The 25,572-nt window shown below is 26.5% G+C and overlaps 1 protein-coding gene across 9 annotated transcripts in view; it reads left to right on the forward strand.

Annotated features, from left to right (window-relative positions):
* Positions 1-25,572, forward strand: part of LOC124952777 (octopamine receptor beta-3R-like) — a 128,540-nt gene that overhangs the window by 5,043 nt on the left and 97,925 nt on the right. For 2 of the 9 annotated variants that reach the window (XM_047503146.1, XM_047503147.1), the window contains exons 2-4: positions 7,194-7,471; positions 7,623-8,484; positions 9,696-9,996. In XM_047503146.1, coding sequence (XP_047359102.1) covers positions 7,828-8,484; positions 9,696-9,996 — 958 coding nt within the window. In that variant the 5' untranslated portion in view covers positions 7,194-7,471; positions 7,623-7,827. Of the gene's footprint in view, positions 1-7,093; positions 7,472-7,622; positions 8,485-9,695; positions 9,997-14,009; positions 14,154-25,572 lie in introns of those variants that run through there. The other 7 variants (XM_047503148.1, XM_047503149.1, XM_047503145.1 and 4 more) reach the window with 4 other exon arrangements.

Raw genomic sequence — 25,572 nt, forward strand, 5'->3', positions numbered from 1 at the left:
ATGATATATAATGGATTTATATAAATCTTATTCTATATTTGTTCAAAAGATTATATTATATAATAGATGTTATGCCAAATGTATTTTGCGTTTTCTCGCGTAATTATCATTCTTTTTTCTTTTTTTTCTTTTCATTATTTTATTGATATAATAAATAAAATACATATATATATTATATAATATATATATATATTTTAATAATTAATTTAATGATTAATACTGTTAAAAATTAATTAAATAATTTAGTTACTCTTTGATGTATTGTATTCTATCACTTATATAAATATTAATTGATGATAAATTAGAATATATAATATATATATATTTATTTATTCTATATTTCTTATTTATAGAATGATAAAAAATTTTTTATTATTTGTCGTAATCAATCGTATATTTTTTAATGGAAGAAAAAAGAAAGGAAAAGAAAAGAAATACTTATTCTCATATTATTGATCGTAATCCAAAGTCAATCATACAGATTTTTTTCATTTTTATTAATAAAATATTGAATCGATTTTACGTAGGAAGCATAGAATGAACATTCTCATTTTATATCAAACCTTACGTTATTACATTTGTCTCTGAGGTATTACTTATACCGACTTTTTTTTTTTTTCCTTTTTCTTTCTTCCTTCCATATTTATTTTCGAACATTCGAATTTTCTCGGTTGACATAACTGCAACGTACATGTTCATAGAATCCCGACAGATTCTATAATTGGATCTTCGTCAAAGCAGTACCATGATAGTCAGATCGATTGATTCGAAGTTCTACGTTTGTTCTGAAAATTTCTATCATCGTTCAGTCGTGTTTGCTCACGTCGAAATCAATTTGAAAATTCATCGGTAAAGTGAAAGAGAATCAGAAAATAAAAAAAATATATATATATATATACATATATATAAAATATAAAGAAATTATACCACATATGCAAAATATTCTTCTTTTCCATTTAGACAATTAATTTCGTACGTTTGTGTTTATTTTTTGAATATGATCGATTCGTTTTAATATACATAAATACTTCTAAGTTTTCAATCTAGATAAAAGAGGGATATACATAGCATTTATATTTTTTCTTTGTTTTATTTTCTTTCAAAAAATAATCTGCTTATAAAAATGTATGTAAATATAAAATATATATATAATACTTTTACAGAAAAATTTTTTTTGCATTTAAATAATATTATAATACATTTTACAGAAAATAAACATATAACAATTTCTACCAAATTATAAGAATTGGGAATGGGGAAGAGGATAGATAAAAAGTTCCTAAGCTTCTAAGGTTTATAATTTGAAAAAAAAAAAGAAAAAAAAATTAGTCTAAAAAGTTTGTATTATAATATTCTGTTGTTTATCTGAATGGTATCGTTATTTTATTGAATATAAAATACTGAAAATTCTGACGTTGAATATTGACCAAATCAATTATCATAATACTATCGCTATCATATTCATTTATATAGATTATATTATTATTATCATTATTATCATCATCATCAGTATTATTATTATTATATTATTATTATTATTATATTATTATTATTTTATTTGGATATAAGATATGGACATTCTGACAATAATTAGTGCCAAGAAATAGTATACATTGTTGTTATTTTTAGATTTATATCATATTATTATTATTATTATTATTATTATTGTTATTATTATTATTATTGTATTTAGATATAAAATATTGAGAACTCTGAAAATTAATTAATAAACTCAATTAAATGACATAAGTGTCAGTAATTTTTTTCGTAATACGTTAATAATTCTTTCTATCTTTTTTTATTCTAACGTGAATATAAGATAGGATAACTTGATCGTATGCTTTCTGAAGAAAAAGCATTTCTATAGAATTCATCGACTATTTTGAAGGTTCGTCATATTCTTAATATCTTCTCAGAATAACTCCATAAATATCGGATCAAAATGAAATCGGTAGAGGAAATTGAGAAAGAAGCGGTGAACGAAGATGATTCCTTCGTGATTTATAATCGAAAAGAAAGATTTAGGCAAATGCAGGATAAAAGATCGTGGTGATAAATCAGAAAAAAATTTTTCTATTAAAAAAAAGAAAAAGAAAAAAGAAAAGCAACGAACTCCTACGTTAAACTCGTGCAGATTGGGTTGGTTTCGGTATGTTTAACTAGAGTAATAATAAATAAATAAACTTTATGGACATATTAATGTTTTGACATTTTGTTCTGTTAACATTTTGGAGAATACTTGTTTTGTTACGAATTATAAATACTTTTCCTTTTATTTATTTACCCATGTTATTAGGTCAATTAAATTGCTAGAGTAAAGATTAAATTTGAAATAAAGAAAAATCATCGAAATATTATATTAATATATATATTATATATATACACATATATTTTGATTATACAATTTGAAAAAAAAAAGATAAATTATCGTACAAAGTCTTAAAAAAGAGTAATTGATTTTTTGTAATAATTTAGAATCCTTCGGTCTATCTAAAAACTTTTGATCCATCTTTGTATGTATATAAGTAATCGAAAAGTTTGGAATAGACAAGTAGAAAGGATATTGTCTTTCATTTTATGTTCAACATTATTCTTTCATTTTAAACCTTTATACTTTGTATGTTTTATATATATATTATATATAATATATATATATATATATATAGATATATATTATCATAGGGATGTATTTATGTATATGTATATACTTGGTCATAAGCGATCTAATATTTGACTTTTGAAATGTTTGAGAAACAGTAAAAGAGAGAGAAAGAGAGAGAGAGAGAGAGAGAGAGAGAGAGAGAGAGAGAGAGAGAGAGATTAATAGATAGATAGATAGAGAGAGAGAGAGAGAGAGAGCGAGAGAGAGAGTAATAGATAGATAGATAGAAATTAGTTTATGAAACTCCAATATATATACAATCAAAAGTACTTTTCGAGTAATTAAGAGTACTTTTTGTTTTAAGTCCACTTGAAACAATTTAAAAAATGCTTTCCAAAAGGATCTAGTTTTTTATCCTCTTAGGAAAAGATTTTCTTTTTTTTTTAAAAAGAAGAGGAAAAAAAAGTAAAAATAAATATAACTAAATGATGTACTTATACCTTATATATCCATGTATGTATATATGTATATAATATTATCTTTGAACTTTATGAATTTGATAATAACGTAAAAAATTATTTATTAATTATATTTTATAATTAAATATATATCATTTCAAAATTCGATATGAGTAAATTTTTTTTGAACAGTCGAGAAATGTTACGGAACAGATAACACCGAGATAATTTCGTTTGAACGTGATTGGTGGCGTGGGTGGTGGGGTAGGGGAGGGGCGGAAAACTAGCGAGAGGGTTTAAAATGGTGAGCCGTTCGAGGTCGGAGTCGTACTCGTGATATCCGCTTTTCGAACGGCACGTATCGCTTCCGGGAAGTTGTTAACCTCTTTCCTCTAAATACAAGTCCGTCGTCTTCTTCTTCTTCTTTTCTTCTTTTTCTTTTCCATCTTCTTCGTCCTCTTCGTCATTATTTTCGTTACACGCGTATAAATGATGATATAATTATTAAAGACCGGCAAGTATAGGTGAGCTTTTTAAAAAAATTTATTTTCCGCTTTCGTTGTCATAATGTTTTATTATATCATTTCTAAAAATTAATGATATCACGATTGAAACGTAGATCGTATCGTAAAGAAGATTAATTCAATATTATAAACGATATTATAACGATATTATAAATCCCTCTTTATACTTTTAATCTAAGTGGAAGTGGGAGGGGGAGGTGTTAGGTTATTTTTAAGTTTAGGATAATCAATAGAATAAAATTGTCTCTATTAGAGATTTCTTTTTTTAAATATTTTTTTCAAACGTTTTGTTAGAAAACTTCATCGAACTTCGTCATTATTTTTCCTATTCTATTTATTTTATATTTATTTATTTATTCCTTTATTATTTAATCTAATTTATTTATATAATTTATATTATTTTGAAAAATAAAATTTGTATTATACATTTAATATAGTATATAATAATATTATATTACATTATATTAGTTATTATTATTAAATGAACAAAAAATTAACTTAGAGTTATTTATATAATTTATTTATAATATATATATAGATATATATTACAAATATATTAAAAATATAATTTGTTTATTTTTAACTTAATGCTTTTCAATGACTTCTCTCTCTCTCTCTCTCTCTCTCTCTCCTCTCTCTCTCTTTCTTTGTCTTTTCTAATCAAATTATTTCATTCTATAATATCTTTGTTATTAATTAATCGATACAATTGTCGTAACGTTACGCGTATTTACTTTTTTAATGCTTCATTATAAGTGTAAAGAAAAAATAATGCAATAAAATTAGCTTCTTTTTTTTATGTAAGGATAATGCAAAATAATTAAAAAAATATATTTACTGTTAGGATTTTTTAAACATTTTTAACATTACGTGTAATTACGTAAAACTTTATCATTTTCTTCGTTAAATTCCATTATTTCTAATATCCTAATTCTCTTTCAATTATCTCTCTCTTTCTCTCTCTTTTCTTATCTCCAATTTAATTATTTAACTCTTGTAATGTCTCTATTAACAATTAATCGTTACGATTTGTTTAATGTTACAAACGTTTGTTTTGTTGATCATTTATTTTAATCGCTAAAAAAAAAATAATTGAATAAAAATAGCTCTTTTCCTTCTGTCTTTTTCTTTTTTTTATTTTTTTTTTTTTTGATGCAACGAAAATACAAGATAACTAACGAATAAAAATTTTTGTAGAAATTTTCTAATATACATCTAACGTTTCGTACAACTTTGTCAAACTTAGACGTTGTTGTTTCGTTAAACCTCATTGAACTTCATTAATTTTGCACACTTTAACTAACAATTTTTTTTTTTGAATTTTTATTATTAATTAATTATTATGTTTTTCATCGCATTGCGCGTTTACTCGTTTAATTGTTGACTTTAATTCTAAAAAAGAAAAAAAGAAAAAAGAAGAAATAAAAGGAACAAAATCGAAATTTAACGAATAATTAAGGATGACAATGATGGTTTCAATAAAAATTATTAAAAATATTAAATATTAACTTTGATAATATAACTGAACTATCCTGAGTGTACACTTAATGAATAGTCGATAATTAACGATACTATAAATTCTTTTTTTGTTCCTATAGATATAAACTTTTATTAATAATCAAATATCGTCATTCATCGAAAAAGAAAGTGCAAAAGGATGGACGATCGTTTCCCGATAAATTAATCGACTATGTATATATGGTCGAATATTTTTTTGTCTACTATTTTTCTCTCTCTCTCTTTTTCTCTCTAAATTTTTCATATTAATAAAGTGAAATTGCTCTTGCTGTTATCTATATCGAATAAATCTCATAACGAATTTTAATTATTCGATGTTCACAATCTCGAAATAAGTTATTGAGTAGGTATCTACATTTTTTTATTCTTTTTTTTTTTGCTTTCCTTTTTTACTTTTGCAAATGCATTTCATTAAATCATCGTAAAAAATTGTAGGAAAATATTATGAGAGAAGATTGACAGTGTCGATTTTTTAAAATTATAAAAAAAAAAAAAAAAAAGAAAAAAGGAAGAACAAGAAAACAAAGAAAGAATTGAAACGAGAAAATAAATCATAACGATATGATAGTAATAAAAATGATTTATAATGATTATAAGTATTAATTTATTTGATATAATAATTTAAATATCGCGTATGTATAATGGAGATAGTCAATAATTTTCATATTTATATATATATATTTTTTGCCGTACCTATAGATATAAATATTCATTTATATTTTGTTTTGATCAGAATTTTTATTAATTAGTGATAAGTATTTTCATGAAATAAATGATCAGTATATATATACATATACATACATACATATATATATATGTATATATATAATATAAAATATAATATAATATAATAAAACATATATATATATATATATATATATATAAATATTTGGATTAATATTTATAATAAAATAACATTAGATTAGGTAATATTAATTAGATAGAAGCAAAATCAATTATCATATATATATATATCTGTTATATATATATATATATATATATATATATAATAATTCTATATAATTCTATATATATATATATATAACAGATCGAATATAAAAAATATTCGATGAAATATCCGACCCGATAAATATCAGCCATCAAAACTTTTATCAACAATATAATTTCGTAATCTACTAAATCTCCCTCATCCCTCCCCACCTGACTCCCCCTGGCTCATTCCTCCCCAAGTTGTCTGAAACCTTTCTCGTCTATCAATCCTAAAATTTCTCCTTAGGTATATAATTTTCTCGACGAATAGAAAACTCGTACATTGTGAAAGCTAATTCAATGAATGTATAATTGAAACAATGCGAATTCATAGTTTCATCGTATTATCACGAGGGAGAATGAAAATTACATAGTCAAAGAGTTTAAAACTGTCTAACGGGAAGAATGTACTTTTATTCGGTGTAATCTACATTGTAATTCTATCTATCTGCTGCATCTCGTATTACCTCGTGTCTGTTGCGAGCATTTAGGATCCTTTTTTTCTTCTCTTTTTTCTTGTTTTTCTTTCTTTTTTTTTTTCCTTTTATCTTCTTCCTCCTTTTATACACGATATCGCTCGTATTCATTTTTACCTCGATCGATGTCGATCTATCTCTTCGACTGCACCCATCCATTCACCCTTCTCCTCCCCCCCCTCCCCACTACAGTTCAATCTCCATCCAGACCACTCATCATCTTTTATATTATTTTTCTCTTATTTCTATTTTCAAAGGACACGACATATATTTTTCCCATCGGGCATGTCAAGCACGAATCAAATTTGTCGAATTTTTTAGTACATCACGATCGCGAGATTACGTCGTTTAAATATTTTCATCATTTTTTCTATACGACGATTCTTTTTTATTCTCTTTTTATTTTTTTTTTGTCGACCATCCTCGAGGGTATAAATAACGATAGGAAATTCGCTATATAAGATATATATATATATATATATACACACATATATATATATATATATATACACACATATAACAAAGCCGTGAGATCGAGAACGTCGAGAATTAAAAAAATTATTTTTTGATTATGTCGTCGAATTTGTGATGTGATTATGTTGAATGTGACGTCATATAATTAAAGCATGCGTATGACTCTGATGTGAACAGAAAAAAAAGAAAAGTTTATTAGAAGGTAGAAGAAGAAAGACGAGGAAAGAAACGGAAGAAGAAAAAGAAGAAAAAAAAAAAAAAGAAACAAGAAAAAAGAAATTTGCCAACGATCATTCCGACGAACCAATGAGAATCTCCGTGAGATCGTACGAGGTGGCTTTAAGGGCCAAAAAAAGAAAATCTCGTCTTATCAAGAATCCACGAGAAAGACTCGCGAGGAATCGTAAAATTTCTGAAAGATGAAATAACGTAACGTTTCGAAGAATTTAATGAAAAAAAATCGAATACATATATACATATATATATATATATATATATATATATATGTATATACACACAGACATACTTAACCACACACATACATACACACACACACACGCGCATATATATATATACACAGATAGATAGATAAAAAAAAAATCAAGTATCAAAAAGAAGAAGAAGAGGAAGAAGAAGGAAAGAAAAAAAAGAGTAGAGTGAACATCAACATTGATTCGATTTAATTATCCTGAATGATATATAATACTGATGGATCGCAATAGAAAATACTCTATAAAAACTAAAGGAACGAGGGATGTCATTATAATTGTTATTAGACGTTCGGGATGTTGAACGTAATGGCGGCGGCGGCCGTAACAATGACTATACCATGTAGGGTCGATCCGACTACGGCAACTACAGGAAGTAATGGAAGTACGACCACTGGTACCGGTGGTAGTAACAATGTAACCACTGTACCGGTTGAAAATCCAACTGTAGAAAATCTACCGGATAACGTTAATGTATTTGTTGTTGTTATCAAGGGCATAATAATGGGTAGTATTATAACTACTGCAGTTCTTGGAAATGCATTGGTAATAGCTAGCGTTAGAAGGCATCGTAGATTACGAGTTGTAACTAATTGTTACGTCGTTAGCTTGGCTGCGGCCGATTTATTAGTGGCAATCTGCGCGATGACATTTAACGCCTCTGTCGAATTATCAGGCGGCAGATGGTTATTCGGACGTTTCATGTGCGACGTATGGAACTCACTTGATGTTTATTTCTCGACTGCCTCGATCCTACATCTTTGTTGCATCAGCGTTGACAGATATTATGCGATCGTTAGTCCACTCGAATATTCTGTCATAATGAGACAAGGTACAGTTGGATGTATGCTTGGAAGTGCATGGATTCTACCAGCTCTTATCAGCTTCATACCAATCTTTATGGGCTGGTACACTACTAAAGAACATCTTGAATTCATGGTTAATAATCCTGAGGTACGTTCTATTTCTTTCTATCTCTCTTTCTCTCTCTTTCTCTCTTTCTTTATCGTCTTTTTTCTTTTCATTCTTTCTTTCTTTCTCAAAATGAACTGACCGTTGACTTTCCAATGAAACTTTTTATAGAAACTTTTGATGTTTCGTATTTTGTTCGATTTATCGAACTTCAAGAGAATTCTCATTTCAAGAGAGAGAGAGAGAGAGAGAGAGAGAGAGAGAGAGAGAGAGAGAGAGAGAGAGAACTTTCTTTCTCTCTCCTTTTTTTTTCTTTCTATTTTTCTCTTTTTTCTTTTTTTCGATAGTGAATCTTCGTCGAATAACGAAGAATTCTAAGATTACTTTTAAAAAAGTTTTCACGTTAATGAGCTTCGAACGAGAAACGGAAATAGACATCGTCGTTGGTAATCCTTCTATAAATGAAATTCTTCGATTCCATAAGTCACTAGTCGTTCCTCGTTACGAAAGAAACTCGATTTAAAAGCATCTTTATTTCTCTCCTTTCCCTCTCTTTCTCTCTCTTTCTTTCTTTCTTTCTCTCTCTCTCTCTCTCTCTCTCTATCTATCTTTCTTTTCCCTCCTCTCTCTTCTTTTTTCCTGTCTCTTTTTTTTTATCTGTCGGTTCCGATAAAAATATATCATGACAGTTCAAAGTACGATGCTCCGGTAACCTCAAGTATATAGGTGAAGTTATACGAATCCTTAACTTTAATATAACGTGCATCACCTTTTCACTCGTTTATAAGGAGATTACTATCGATCCTAGACCTTAAAATGCCTATCAACTTTCGACTAATATTTCTAAAGAAGAATGAGATAGACCACGGTTCAACATTAAAGTCGAATTAGAAAATATAATATTACAAAAGTATTATATCGTCGATAACTTTATTCATTATAAATTAATCGTATATAAATATTGAAGGAAAAAAAAGAAACAAATAACAAAAAATAAAAGACAAAAAAACAAAAAAAAAGAGCAAATTTTTTGTATCTCTCTCTCTCTCTCTCTCTCTCTCTCTCTCTCTCTCTCTCTCTCTTTCATTCACTCTGTCTATCTATCTATCTATTTGTCTGACTATTCATTTATCTATTTCTGTCTTTCCTCTATCTCTTTTCTCTTTTTTCTATTCTATATTTTTTCTTCTTTTTATTTCTTTTCACTTTTTTTTTTTTATTTATTTTTTTTTTTTTTTCTTTACTTCTTTCAGGTCTGCGCGTTCATAGTGAATCGTCCGTACGCCGTTATAAGTTCCTGCGTGTCCTTTTGGATACCAGGTCTGGTGATGATAGTGATGTACTGCAAGATTTACAAGGAGGCGGTGAGACAACGTAAAGCCTTGAGCAGAACATCGAGCAACATCGTTTTGAACAGCGTACACCATCATAGATCGTCAACGAGACAACACCATCATCAGCAGATGCTATTGCAGGCTGCCGCCGATACCGGTGAGCTAGTTCTTCACACCGCACATTGCAAGATGCCCAACACCAAGCTCCACCCCATTAACGGTGAGTGGAGCTCTCTCCGATTCTCTCTCTCTAACCTTTCTTTCTTTCTTTCTTTCTTTCTTTCTTTCTTTCTTTCTTTCTTTCCTTCTTTCTTTTTTTTCTTTCTTTCTTTCTTCCTCTTTTCTTTTGTCCTACTCCGTTACACGTCTAATAATAAACCATCTTAATGAACTCTGTTACCTCCATCATTGTCCCTTCCATTTCCCAATGAACCAGTTTAAACCATAATCAAACTTGATATTTATTTCGAATTAATAAAGAAATTAATATTCTGCGTTAAATTAATAAAACGACGAATCGATCTATTTCGATCCTATCGTACTTTTTATTTATTTATTTATTTATAATAGAAAGTTATAACGAATATGTTTATCTTATTGAAAAATTATTCTTTATACTGAATATTCAATTACTTATAACGGGTGTAATCATTTGAAAGAAGAAACATATCTGTACGTCGATCACGTTGAATTCGTTCGAAACAACGTTTTTGATTATTTTTTAGGTATTCATAAAAAAACGGGAAGAAAAATAAAATGTACGTCACGTAGGATGTGCAAAAGAAAAAAAAAAAAAAAAAAAAGAAAAAGAGAAAAGAGACAGAAAAAAAGAGAAGAAAAAAGTAGAGAGGAAGAGGAGAGAGGAGAGAGAGAGAGAGAGAGAGAGAGAGAGAGGAAAAAATTAAATAAATTTTTTACGAAAAGTTACGACGTTTTTTTTCAAATTGGATCATGACGTATACGAGACACTCTGTACATTTAATTATTATATATATATATATATATATATATATATATATATATATATATATATATATATATTATATTTTTTAATTGCTACTATTCTTTTTCTATTTCTTTTTTCTCTTCTTCTCCTTTTTTGCGAAGAGTTGACAGGACTCTCGTAATTGTCGTCGTAATTGTGTTCGTTTTTTATTTATTTATTTTTTTTTTTTATTTTTTACGCTGGTTTTTCTTTTACTTTTTGTCTTTCTCATCGTTTCTATCTTTCTATCTCTCTCTATTTTTTTCTTTTTTATTACTAGTCAGTAATGTTACAGATCTCTCTCTCTTTCTTTCTCTCTCTCTCTATCTATTTACTCTCTCTCTCTCTCTCTCTCTCTCTCTCTCTCTCTCTCTCTTTCTTTCTTTTTTTCTATTTCTCTTTTTTTTTTGAGTTTCATGCTTCTTCGAATTCTATCCGACGATAGATACGTGCTTTAAAGACTGATTTATAAACTAACTGGAGTTAATTGGTACGAATTTACTCATGCTGTTTATCACACCTTAGTGTCGGTTGTTGCACGATAGTATTTCTCTCTCTCTCTCTCTCTCTCTCTTACTTCGTCTCTTCACCGCTTATCTTTTTTCAAAGGATTTGGTTACATTAACCTCATTAAATCGGCGCTTTTAACAGTCTCGCCAAGATAAGGACTCTCGAAAGAAAACTAGAAAGCTCTTGTCCTTTTTCAAATTACGTTTTGCTTTTTTCTTTTTTCTTTTTTTTTTTTCACTTTTGGTTTCACTTTTATTTCCTTTTCTTTCTTTTTCTTTTCGTTATAAAAAAAAAAAAAAAAAAAAAAAAAAAAAAAAAAAAAAAAGGATAAAGACATTTTCTTTTCTTTTCTTTTTTTTTTCTTTCTTTTTTTTCCTATGTATGAATATTAGGTATTGTTTCTTCTCTTTTTTTTTTCTTCTTTCTTTATTTCGAATGGGAGAGAGAGGGAGAGAGAGAGAGAGAGAGAGAGAGAAAGAGAGAGAATGAGAGAGAAACGTTCAGAAAAATAATGATCGGAGTGAGATAGCAAATTGCTTCATGGTCAGGCTAGGTCGAAGGAAATGTTTGTTATTTTAGAAACAATAAACATTTTTTTTTTGAATAGGAAAGAAAGAATTTGGAAGAAATCTGCTCGAAAGACATGTTTTCTTCAATTTATGTATAGTTTCTTCTTTCTTCTTATTCGTAACAATAATAATGATAATAATAATAATAATAATAATAATAATAATAATAATAATAATGATGATGATGATGATGATGATGATGATGATGATGATGATGATGATGATGATGATGATGATGATGATGATGCATGCCTTAACGAGATATCATCGTTTTCTTTACTTTAAATTTACAAAGAATCTGTTGCAATGACATTTTTTTTTAATATTCTTTTAGCTTAAACGTTCGTCATTTTTCTCTCCCTTTTATACTTCTTCCTGGCACATAATAATAAAAATAATAATAATAATAATAATAATAATAATAATAATACTGTATAAATAATTAAAGGAATTCGCTCATGGCGTCGCTTTCTTCATTTATAATTTTCGAAATATTTCTGACGATATTCTTCATTACTTTATTCTTTTATGATTTCTTCCTTTCCATCGTTTCTTACTTATTGTCAATAATAATAATAACAATAACAATAACAATAACAATAACAATAACAATAACAATAACAATAACAATAATAATAATAATAATAATAATAATAATAATAATAGTATTAATAATAATAATAATAATAATAATAATAATAATAATAATAATAATAATAATAATATTAATAATGATCAAAATACTTGTATATAAATAATTACAAAAAATCGACGAATGAAAAGTTGATTTTTTCATCAAGGATAAAAAGTGTTTTCAACGATTTTCATTAAAGTTTTTTTTTAGTGGTTCTCTTTTTTTTCTTTCTTTTTTCATAAAATCAAAATGTCACCTAAAGGCTTTTAGGTTTGACTTACTTAACGCGTAACCTTCTCTCCTAAAAGCACGCGACTAAATGCATATAGACTATAATTAATTTATTGTACCGCGATTCGTGCTTCTAATTCAAATTTCAAAGTGATAATTAATCTGTCTCGTTCAGGATCGTTCGTCTACGCACTGAACAAAACGAATGCATGCATATATGTATACATGTATGTATGTATGTACATATGTATATATATATATATATATATATATATATATATATGTATGCATTTGTTTACAACGTGTATTTGTTACATATGATTGGACATTTTATTTCAAACAGATTTTATTTCCCATTTTTTCCTTTTATATTTTTCAGTTAATTTGGACAGATATTAAATTTGATCTCTATTTTTTTCTTCTAATATTATAAAAAGAGAAAAACAAAGAATATATATATTAATGTAGATATACATTGTGTATGTATATATATATATATATATATATATATATGTATATATATATATATATATATATATATATATATGTATATATAAGAGATAACATAATTCAAATTCGTTGATAGGTTAGATAATAGGAAGGAAAGGGTTAGTTCCACCAAAAGCTGCCATTAACAAACTCTTGTCTATGATAGGAAATAGATGTCATTTAATGCCCTGGAAGCGAACGTTTAACGATGGTTATCGCGTAAGCTGTTGGCCATTTTAGAAGTTCTCTCTCTCTCTCTCTCTCTCTCTCTCTCTCTCTCTCTCTCTCTGTCTCGTTTGAAATATATACTTGTGTACGTGTTGTATATTTACCACATGCATATATAGTGACAATTCGATATGAACGATCAGACGCTTGTGTGAGGCACATCACATACATCACCCCATACAAACATGTATATACGTATATATACACACGCATACATCTATACATACATATATATATATATATATATATGTGAACATATATGTACATATATGTACATATATGTGTATATACTACATGCATACGTATTTCCGTACGTACATGAATGTATATATACATATAAACATATAAGTACGTTCATACTTACATAGATGTACACATATATACATATATGTGTACATACACGTATACATACATATATACATAGATATAAACATAGATATAGAGATTTATGCGTGCTAGATATATAATAGAAATTAAATCGAGCTAAAAGGGATTCGCGACAACCCTGAAAATCATTTTCGTTGATTTTAGATAAAAGATAGTTAATTCATTGATCGATTAACCATCAAATGATTGATTTTAAATAGATGATGGAGATTTATTGAATGGTGTTCTGCTTCTGACGGGGAGTATTTTAACTTAGTGGACGCGTTCGATCTCACGTTAAAAGGAATGTAGTATGGTGAACGCCGGGTGAATTCGAGATGGGGTGGCGGACGGACGGGTGGACTATGGGGAATGAAGAAATAACGTCTTTCACGATAAAAAGCTGACGTTACTAATGGTGGATATTTCTCGTTAAAAGGATAGATATAATATTTATATAAATTAAATCAATTATTTAAATATAAGAGTAATTATATATCCAATATATTTTATATTGAAATTATTTATTCATTTTTCTTTATTCATATATTAGACGTTATATAAATAAAAAATTTTAATTATAATTATATATACATAAAATTATTTATTGAAGTTTTTATTTTTATATATATATATATATATATATATATATATATATATATATATATAGTAAAAAAGAAATAAACGTGTTCTATGAAACTAGCCAGCTCTCTAATAGAGAACAATGGCAGTGTAAATGAGGATATTGGAGAAATTGGCTTCTTTTTTCTTTTATTATTATTATTATTATTATTATAATTATTATTATTTCTTTTCTTTCGATGGAAATAAGCAAAAAAATACAAAAGAGACGAAAAAGAAGAAGGTAAAAAAAGGAAGTAACAAATTCTCTTCACATTTTCTTTTCTTTAGAAAATAAAAAGAAAAGAAAGAAAGAAAGAATGAAGGAAAGAAAAAAAGTAATATGAGAATAATGATTATTTACCAACGTAATTAGTATCCACTTAGATGAGCGCGCTTTTGATATTTTTAATCAGCTGATTGAATTGGTTTCGAAGAACTCGGTTTGTTTGTAACGAAGTCGATTGAAGTCTTATACATTATCTTCGAGTAAAATATCTTATAGTTACTTCCTCGTTATTATTATTATTATTATTATTATTATTATTGTTACTATTATTATTTTTTTAAAGTAATATTATTATATCAAAATTATTATTATATTTCATTAGTCGTATTTTCATATAGAACGATCGATTTTGAATTCTCAATAAGGATTATCCTTCAGTGTTTCCTATGACCCAAGTACTCAATGTCTCCACGGAGAGAATTACCCTAAGTACATAACATCTATCTTACGTAAAATTATTGTATAGTTATATTATTATCAATCCCATGGGGGAAATACGTTAGACGATCGATCGATATCACATTATTCGATATGCATTGGCATCGATAACGTTTAAAGTTCTATTCGATCGGTCGATTTTTTTTTTTTTTTTTTTTTTTTTTTTTTCTTTTTTTCCTTCTTTTCATTTTCTCTTTATTCTTCTTCTTTCATTTTTATATCTAGTATTATAAATCGATCGATTTATTATTATTTTGTTATTTTATACAGCTATTTTATGTTTTTATGATTGTAAGATCACTTCGAACTATAAATAAGATCTCTGCGATAAAATCACGATGATGTCTGTTATTTTTATAACTGTTTAAATTGATATTTATATTGATATTTTGTTATTGTAGTTTTCATTATCTTTTTTATTGAAATTTTATCTTCTATGTTTTATGTTTTCTTTTTTTTTTAAATGATTTATAAGATAACTTAATTATTTTAATGATAAATTGATAAACGTAAACCCTTTATGATTAAGATTACGTGCTCAAAATTGCGTCTGTAATTTTTATATTCCCCAAATTAACATATATATATATATATATATATATATGTTAATAATAAATAAATAAATAAATAAATAAATAAATAAATATATATATATATTTATTTATTTATTTATTTTTCATATTATTTTGTATTGCTATATTATGTTATTGCAATTACTTAGATCACTTTAAACCATAAACATAACAATTACAATTAAATTATGTGTTCAAGATGGCGTCCGACGTTTATTTAATATATTTGTCAATATTTTTTAATATTATTTTTCATATCAAAATTTTTTTCTATTATTTTATTTGAAAGAATTCTGCTTAAAATGGTATCGATATAATGATCGCAAACATTGATACTTTATTTCTCTTTTTATTCCTTTTTTGCGACGAGATCGAACAGAGTTAACACCTTTTTGTTGTTATTTCACTTCATTACACTTATCAGATCTTATCTCAATCACCGTTTTCCTAAGAACATGCAACGTTTTCCTGCATGAGCTCTTTCTCTTTTTTCTTTCTTTTTCATTTTCTTTTTTTCTCTTTTTTCTTTTCTTTTTTGTTTCACTCTTTCCATTCGAATAATTCGCGTTGCACGTGATCGCAATAATATTCGATTAACCTTTGTTTTTTTTTTTTTTTTTTTTTTTTTCTTTATAAGGTGAAGTATCACTCATGAATTCACATAAATAATTTTCCTTTAATCATTATTAATCTTATAATAATAAAAATAATATAATAATAATTATTATTATAATTATTATATTTAATTTTGTTATAATTATTATAAATAATGAAAAAACGAAATTTAATATTATATAAACGTTTAATTATAAAAACGTTATTTAATTATGCAAAAATTACAAATTCATGTAATACTAATTGGATTTTTTTTTCTTCTTCGTATCAATCTAATCACAAAGACCTGCATATTTGAAGGTTTCTTTCTTTTTTATTTTTATTCTTATTTCTCTCTTTTTTTTTTTTTGTTTTTTCTTTCTCTTTTTTTTTTTTTTTATTTCAGACGATCTCTTAAAAATCTACGTTATCGAATCGATTTTTTATGACAATCTTAAAAATGACTTTTCCATTTTTATTAAACACGTCACGATTTTGTACGTGATATAAAAGTTCAACTAAATAAAAGTAACAGTCGGTCATTAAGCTGATTTCTTGGCTTCATTCGCATCATAGGAATTGCAAATGACATGTCTTTTATTTTCTTTTTCTTTTTTATTTCTTCTTTTTTTTTTTTTTTTTTTTTCTTTCCCTTTCGTTCATAGACTTAAACGTTTAACGCTACAGCGAGCAAACTTTATATGTGGCGTTCATAGTTTCTATCTAATTTCAAAGTTCCGCATTAAAATAAGCATAGCTAACCTAATACTTAAGCTATTAAGTCAATTTGATTCCGTTCCGAAAAAAAGAAAAAAACAAGAAAAAAAAGAAAGAAAAACCTACGCGATAGATAAAAAACAAAGAAAAAAGAGAAAAGAAAAAAGAAAAAGAAAACAGTTTTGAAATCTGTATAAAAAATGAGCTAATAACACATTAAATTGCAATCGTTTGATTTCTCATATAATGTGATGTTATCTAAAAAATCTAATTATGTAAATATAGAATACACACACATACGTATGTATGGATGTAACTATAATTGAGGTCACTTTAGGATAATAATCATCAATATACGTTTACGTCTTTTACGTACATTATATTATGTATATTATGTGAATTATATTATTTATATATTATTTAGATATCATTAGCGAAAGAGAAGGCTAGAAATTTTTTGATCTTTTTTTTTCTTTTTTTTTTTCTTCTTTTTCTTTTTTTTCGTTCGTTCGTTTTTTACGCTGAGAATTGTCGAGTTTGATCTAAAGGAAGAAAAAATGTAGTGGCAATTTGGGAAAAGGTCGAAGAAAGAAATTCCGGAATTAAGGGGGCGAATAAAAAGAGAGATAAAGGCAGAGAGAAAGAGAGAGAGAGAGAGTGAAACTTCAAATGCGTTTTTTCTCTCTCTCTCTCTCTCTCTCTTTATATTCAGCGACACCTACGCCTTCTTCACATCTTCATAGGTATGAGTAAGTATTACGTATACCATGTACCTATATTATGGTAATTTCTGGTTAACGTCACTTTGACTTTGTAACATCAAAGTAAAAAAGCCGGATTTCCTTTTTCCTTTTTCTTCTTCTTTCCTTTTTTTTTTTTTTTTTTTTTTTTATAAATTTTCATCCTATCTCTTTTTCTTTTTTATACGTCTAACTTTCACATTATACAATACATTATATAACAGGGAGAGAGAGAGAGAGAGGGAGAGAGGGAGAGAGAGAGAGAGAGAGGGGGAGAGAGAGAGAGAGAAAGAGTTACGTATTATGTAGTAGTAAAAAACAAAAAAAGAGAAAAGAAAAGAAAAAACCAAATTGCGTTACTACCGAAGGTAGAAAGGCCTTACGTGCTACAAGAAGACTAACATAAGAAGTCTTAAGGGGATCAGGTTTACATATATATATATATATACATACATACAAGTAAGTATGCTTTTATCGTCTCGAGCTTTTGACTTTCGGAAAATACGAGGATCGATCGATGGTTCTATCTGTGAGCAACGTTAGTTCAATTAAAACGATGAGGTTATGGTACTTACTTAAGGAAAAAGAAAAAGGGAAAGGTCGAAGGAAAATCTCATGGAAATTCTGATGGACAAAAAGGTCGACTGCTTTTTTTTAATCAATTTCTCTCTCTCTTTCTCCCTCTCTCTCTCTCTCTCTCTCTCTCTCTCTCTCTCTCTCTCTCTTTCTCTTTCTCTCACTTGATAAACTAGATCTCTAAAATAATTTTCTAAAGTAGAATTACCGTCGAAATTTTTCAAATCGGAAAATTAATTATAAGCTATATACATTTATGTATGTGTGTGTGCGTGTAAACGGCATGTATATATATATATATATATATTATTTTTCTTTTATGCTACGAACAAACAGGTATTCAAGTGGATTTTAATTCATAATTTTATAACCAGAATATATATATATATATATATATATATATATATATATATATATATGTATGTATGTATGTATATATATGAACGAATAAATTGTTTCTTTTTAACAGACATAAAATTGATTAACGCGATCGAGAAATAGGTTAATAGTTCCACAGCGTTAATTACAGGTCATCAATTTCTCCCTCTCTCTCTCTCTCTCTCTCTCTCTCTTTTTTTTCTTCTCTCTCTCAGATGTTCGTAAATATTTTACTAAATTGAGTTCGAAGTTATCAACAGTTCTTCGTATCAGATTCTTCCAGCCGGAAATATTTGACAAAGATGAAAGATTTTTATTTTTTGATACTGTCCGGATGATGAAAAATCGTGCTTTTCGATTAGTTCGCTCAGGCAACCCTTACTCGGGCTATTACGTTAAACGCTGGCGTAACGTTCGATCGTAATTCTGAAGACCCTTTCTAATATATATATATATATATATATATATATATATATATAAAGGGGAGAGGAGAAGAAGAAAAAAAAGAAGAAATAAAAAAAAGGGAAACGAAGTGGTCCGAAAATTATCTGGGGAAAGCAAAAGAGACGGAAGAAAATAAAGGAGACTTCTGATTAACAGTTCTGAAAAAGAAACAAAAGAAGAGAAAAAAAAGAAAAGAAAAAGAAAAAAAAAAGAAAATTCAAATAAAAACGGGAGAAGTTTGTAATCTCAGTTTTCCTTGATTTTTTTTTCTATCGTGATCGTGATCGTGATAATGATCGTTGATTTCTGAAGTATCTTTTTCTTTTGCTCTCGATCAAAGCCGAGGAAACTTTATTGAAAGATTAATACGTAAGTGAAAAAAAATTGAAATGTAAAATATTCTTAATATTTTTAGTAAAAAAAAAAAAAAAAAATATAAAAAGGAAGAAAAAAATAAAGAAGAAAAGAAATATATATATATATATATATATATTAGATATAAAAGTTCCAAAAGAGATAATAAATTGATTTCATAGCTATATCATAAGTAAATGAAAAACTTGGAATGAAAATGATTTTATATATTTTTGAACTTAAAAATAAATTTCATAGTTATTTCTTACATAAATGGAAAAATGAAATGAAAAATATTTTTGATATTTAATAATAATAATAATAATAATAATAATAATAATAATAATAATAATAATAATAATAATAATAATAATAATAATAATATTAATAATAATGATAGTAATAATAACAATAATAATAATAATAATAATAAAGAAGCTTGATTTAAATATTAACAGAGAGGAATGTAAATGCGCAAGACCACGTAGGTTTATCTTTCATGTACGCGTTAGCGTAACGAAGAGAAAGCCTACGTAATGTTAAAAGATAGAACCTTCGTGAATATATTGTTGATGTATCGATTAGAGCCATTATTACTTGCTCGTTCAAGTAGCACAGCTCGACTACTCTCTCTCTCTCTCTCACTCTCTCTCTCTCTCTCTCTCTCTCTCTCTCTCTCTCTCTCTCTCTCTCTCTCTCTCTCTCTCTATCTATTTATCTCATTCCCTCCTACTAACACGTTAAAGTCGAGTAATACTCAATTTATCGAGTTACGGAGATATCATTGCAAGTTTAATTGATTTATGTAAATGCATATAAAGATTATAATCTATATGTTCTTTATAAATCATTATTTTAATATACATCCTGTTATTTTTCTTTTTCTTATTTTTCTTTTTCTTCTACAGCGTAAATATAAATTAAGTTAGAAATTAGAAGAAAAAGAAGTTGCTGCTGATGATGATGATGATGATGATAATGAGAAATCATAATTGTTAAATAATGCAATGAGTACGTTATATTTTGCATAATTTTGAATATTATATATATATATATATATATATATATATATATATATATGTATATATATTGGAAATGTTCATATTTATGAAGAATACAAGTCGTTGCATATTGAACGATCATCAATTTGCGATGAAGTTATTCGAAGTTAGGATGAATTAACAGTCTGTTGTGTAATTCATATTTAAATTCTCGAATTCTTTAGTTATTTTTTTCGTTACTTTATCGTTGATCTCTGTTTATTCTATTATTTCAATCTAAACTTTGTCTAATCACAATTTCTGCGTGTTCCTTTAAAAAAAAAAAAAAAAAAAATCTACATCTGATTCGTATAATTTTCAAATATTTTTCTTTTTTGTACCTTTTCTTTCTTTTTACTTTTTGTAATATTTTTATACATTTAAAATTATAGTTTAAAGTTAGATTCAAATTAACAGATATGTTTGGGTTTTAATTTTTCGTTGTTATTGTTATTATTCCTATTCTTTTCTTTTCTTTTCTTTTCTTTTTTTTTTTCTTTTTTTTTTATTTATTAATTCATTTAATATTCATTCGACGTTGATCGAATTTAAAACAAATAAAGAAAGTATATTTCAGAATATTTTGTGCTTTTTAAACTTTTTCATTAAAAAAAAAAAAAAAAAAAAAAAAAAAAAAAAAAAAAAAAAAAAGAAAAAGAAGAATAGACAAAATAATTAAAGAAAAATGGTAATTGAAACAATTGAAAGATCGTTTGATGTAAATTTGTCTTTTACGTATTTTCCATAAGCCTGATGTTTCGAAATTCTTTAAAATATTCAAATTGTCATCGTTATATAAAAATATTTGCATATTTGATTGTCATATATACTTTTCAAATAATAAGAAATGCATATATCTTTGACGATATTTTATTGGAGCAAGATTTTCTTCGATCGATTTACGAACGAAATGAAATGCGTTGTAACGCATGTTAAAAGTAAAATAAGAGTTGAATTCTCGTTTCTTTTCGAATTTGAGAAACCGAAAGTTTGACAATTTTGAGTTTTGAAAAAGAGAAAAAAAGAGGAAGAAAATAAAAGAAATATGAAAAGTATAAGGAAAGAAAGATGTACTCTGTGAAAGAAGTTGATAAGAAGTTCGATTTGAAAGACGAAAGAAAGTAGAAACTTGTATACGCGTTTGTACTTACGTTCGTCGTTTTCCATGAAGTTGAAAGTCCGCCATTTTGGACGTTCTATTTTCAATGAAACAGATGTTATCCTAAATCATTGAAACTGAAGAGGGACGTCAATATTTTGTAACATTTTTCTCTGGAATTTACAAAACCAATTTATAAGTCATAAATTTATAGGTGTTTCAGCCTATGAACTGTGTACGTAATATCTTTTTATGTAAATATTTTTTTTCTTATTTTTTATTTCTATTTAATATAAAAAAAAATTTTTTTTCTTACGAACATTCGAACATTTTCTTACGTTTTTCTCTCTCTTTTTTTTTTTTTTTTTTTTTTTTTAAGAAAAATATCTGCAAGGAAAATGAATTCCATTTTTTTACGAAATGTTAAAATAAAAATCCGAAAGTTGAACGGTTCTTTTTTTTTTTTTTTAATTTTAAATAAATAAATGAATGAATAAATAATTGTGACAATAATTTTCATCACAATTAAATTATATTAAAATAATAACTGTTTTATTTTTCATTTAAAATAAACTATTATTATTATCTACGAATGAACTATTATAAACTAATAAGATTATAAATAAATATATAAACAAAGTAACCAATTGAGATAATATAAACTATTTTTTACTTAAGATGTTTGAAAATATAAATAAATATAAATATTCGGACGAATTTCTCGAAATATATTTTCTCCCTTTTCTTTATTTCTCTTTATTTCTTTTTTTATTTCTTTCATCTGCAAGAGAGAGTCATTTGTTTTATTTAAAGTAAATTATTAGGAATAAATAAAAAAGCGTGGTATAAAAATATACAAATATTTTTTTTATCTGAAAATAGATACAAAGAAAAAAGAAAATAAATAAATAAATAAATAAATAAACAAATGTAAAAATCGAATCGAAAATATATGACGTACTTTTCAAAATATTTTTTCCTTTTATCTTTCCTTTTTTTTCTTTTTTTCTTTTTTTTTTTTATTTATCCTTAAAAGCTTTTTGTTCAAACATTAGAGATAGTCATTTTTCGTATCGGAACATTTATAAATCTCTCGAAATAACATTGGTAGCATAACCTTTTTGATTTATAGGCTAGTACATAGTTATGGCGTTTATATACAATACGTTTGCTAACGAAAGATTTGCATTGTTCTCTCTCTCTCTCTCTCTCTCTCTCTCTCTCTATCTCTCTCTTTTTGTCTCGTACAAACTATTCACCCGATCGTTTCGGTAAAAGTCGCTGTTAAAGGGTCACCAAGCGATACTGAATGAATAACGGGCCGTGAGAGGCTTAAAGCCGGATTATATACGTTTATATGTACATATGTATATACACTGAGTTGCATTAACGAGAACGATGTATCACATGCAGATAGACCGACCATTGTTGTCGTGTTCCATCTTACATACCTACGTACGTACGTACGTACGTACATACGAATATACGTACGTATGTACGTACAATACATACATAGATAGATGCATTCAAGCTGACTCGCTTTTTCGAGTCATAAAGGCATAACCCAGATTCTTTTTGCTACTGTTACTTTCTCACTTTCATTCCTGTTATTTTATCGTCTTGATAAGGAACCTCTTTGATAAAGAACAAAAAAATTAAAAATAAAAAAAAAAAAAAAAAAAAGGAAAAAAAAAAAGTAACTCGTATATCAAATGTAATTTCGATTAAAACTTTCAAATCATTAGTTATATCACGTTTGAAATTATTTTACACGCATTTGTTTTGATAATAAATTATATTAATTAATAATTAATAATTAATAATTAATAATTAATGAGATGAAATTGAAAATTAGAAAAAGAAAAAAAAAAAAAAAAAAGAAAAATAACGATAATGACGATGATAATGTTTGTTTAATATTCGTCAAATCAGCTGTTAGTTTGACGCGTCGAAGATCGATAGGAATTATTTCAACGTCAAAAGTTCTCTTATCTTTCCGTATCACCTTCTTTTTTCTTTTCTTTCTTTTTTTCTTTTCTTTTCTTTTCTTTTTTCTTTTTTTTTTTTTTTTTTTTTTTTTTTTTTTTTTTTTTTTTTTTACGAGATCGGGGACAAAGGTATTTCATTTCTCAAGTCCTTTCAATGGAGATATTCGCGGTTCTATTTTTACCGGTGCTTACTTGCTTCTTCTCGGCCATCGTATACTTATCTAATGACGCTTGAGTGGTTTCGCTTAATATTTTACATCGTCGACATTAGATATACCTGTTTGGTGAAGAAGACAGGTTCGATTAAAAAAAAAAAAAAAAAAAAAAAGAAAAAACAAAAAAAAGAAAGGGATTCTTTTTTTCTAATCGAGAAGATATTCGCTTATTTCGAGCAATTTTTTTTTCTTTTATTTCTTTTTTTTTTCTTTTTTTCTTTTTTTTTCTTTTATGATTCTAAAAAGATTCTCACAGTAGAAAAATTATCGAGAACAAATTTAAATTCGTACGAAATTGTCCACGTAAGCAAATTTTTATTTCATTTATACAAGCGAACTATTTCGAGAAGTATAAAACAAAATTTGCAAAGTATTGTATTATAATAAATTTGTATATGCAATTAGTGGTGAAAAACAAAAAAAAAAAAAATTAATTTTACAAAGCACAATTTTAATTCAATATAAAAATGCAATAAAATCGATAAGATTAATAATGACATTATTAATTAACAAAATTTTAATTGAATTTTCATTGTTTCATTAATCCTATCATATATATTGGTAATATTAGTGATCGAGAGATAAAAATTCACGTTTAACGCGTGAAATAACATTAATATAATCAATCAATTAAAGAAAAAAAAAAGAAAAAAAAAAAAAAATAGAAAAGAAATGTAACAATGACGTTTTTAAAATAGAAACTTCAATCAAAATTCCTTTCTATTATTCATATCAAAATCAAAAGGATGATATAAAATTTTAATAATGATATAATGAATATGGAAAGTGCCCTTTTTTTTTTCATTTCAGTTTCTTTTTTTTTTTTTTTTTTTATGAAAATTAAAATAACACGAGAATCGAATTAAATTCTTTGTTAAATTAAAAGATCTCCAAATTCTTTTGATCGTCACATTGGACCTTCTCAAAAATCCCTAAAAGTTGTTAATTAAAAGTCATAAATCTTGAAGAACTTGACGGAGTGTTTCTTTCGCTCTCTCTCCCTTTCTCTCTCTCTCTCTCTCTCTCTCTCTCTCTCTTTTACTAAAATTACGAAAGTCAGAAACGAGTAGAGTGGTATCAGTTAAAATTACGAGCTAAACCGTTCGTTCTCAAGTAATTTTGGCATATCAACGCTAAGTGAAAATTAATGACCAAGGAAGTGGATGTCCGAATCATTTTAAATCTTTTTTCCAAGAATAAATCGAGATCTTCTTAAGATCATGAAATATGCGGATGACATTCTTTTTCTTTTTTTTCTCTTCTTCCATTTTTTCTTTTTTAATACCGAACGAAGATTTAGCTAGTAACTTTCTTATATAGCAGTGGTATGTCTTCTCGAAATGCGTATATTTGCATAGCAAAATTCCTTTCTGCTTCTTCATTTCACCAGGAAACTTCAAGACGTTGATCCTCTTAATACTCTTCTCTCTCTCTCTCTCTCTCTCTCTCTCTCTCGCGTTCTTACAATTACTTTTATAATTTTCGCTTGAAGTTATTTGCATTTTAGCGAAAGAAAATGAAATGGTATATCTAAAGTAGGATGTTAAAAAATAAATGCAAAATTGCTAATCTTCAACAGATATCTTCTATTTTGTGTGTACGTGTCTATGTATCTATGTGCTTACGTGTGTATATCCTCGAATTGTTAGGATTAATTATATCGCATTTTTTTAATGATATCATAGGTAATATTATTTTGAAAAAAAAAAAGAGAAAAAA

The sequence above is a fragment of the Vespa velutina genome, chromosome 11, assembly GCF_912470025.1.
Source record: "Vespa velutina chromosome 11, iVesVel2.1, whole genome shotgun sequence".
NCBI lineage: Eukaryota > Metazoa > Arthropoda > Insecta > Hymenoptera > Vespidae > Vespa > Vespa velutina.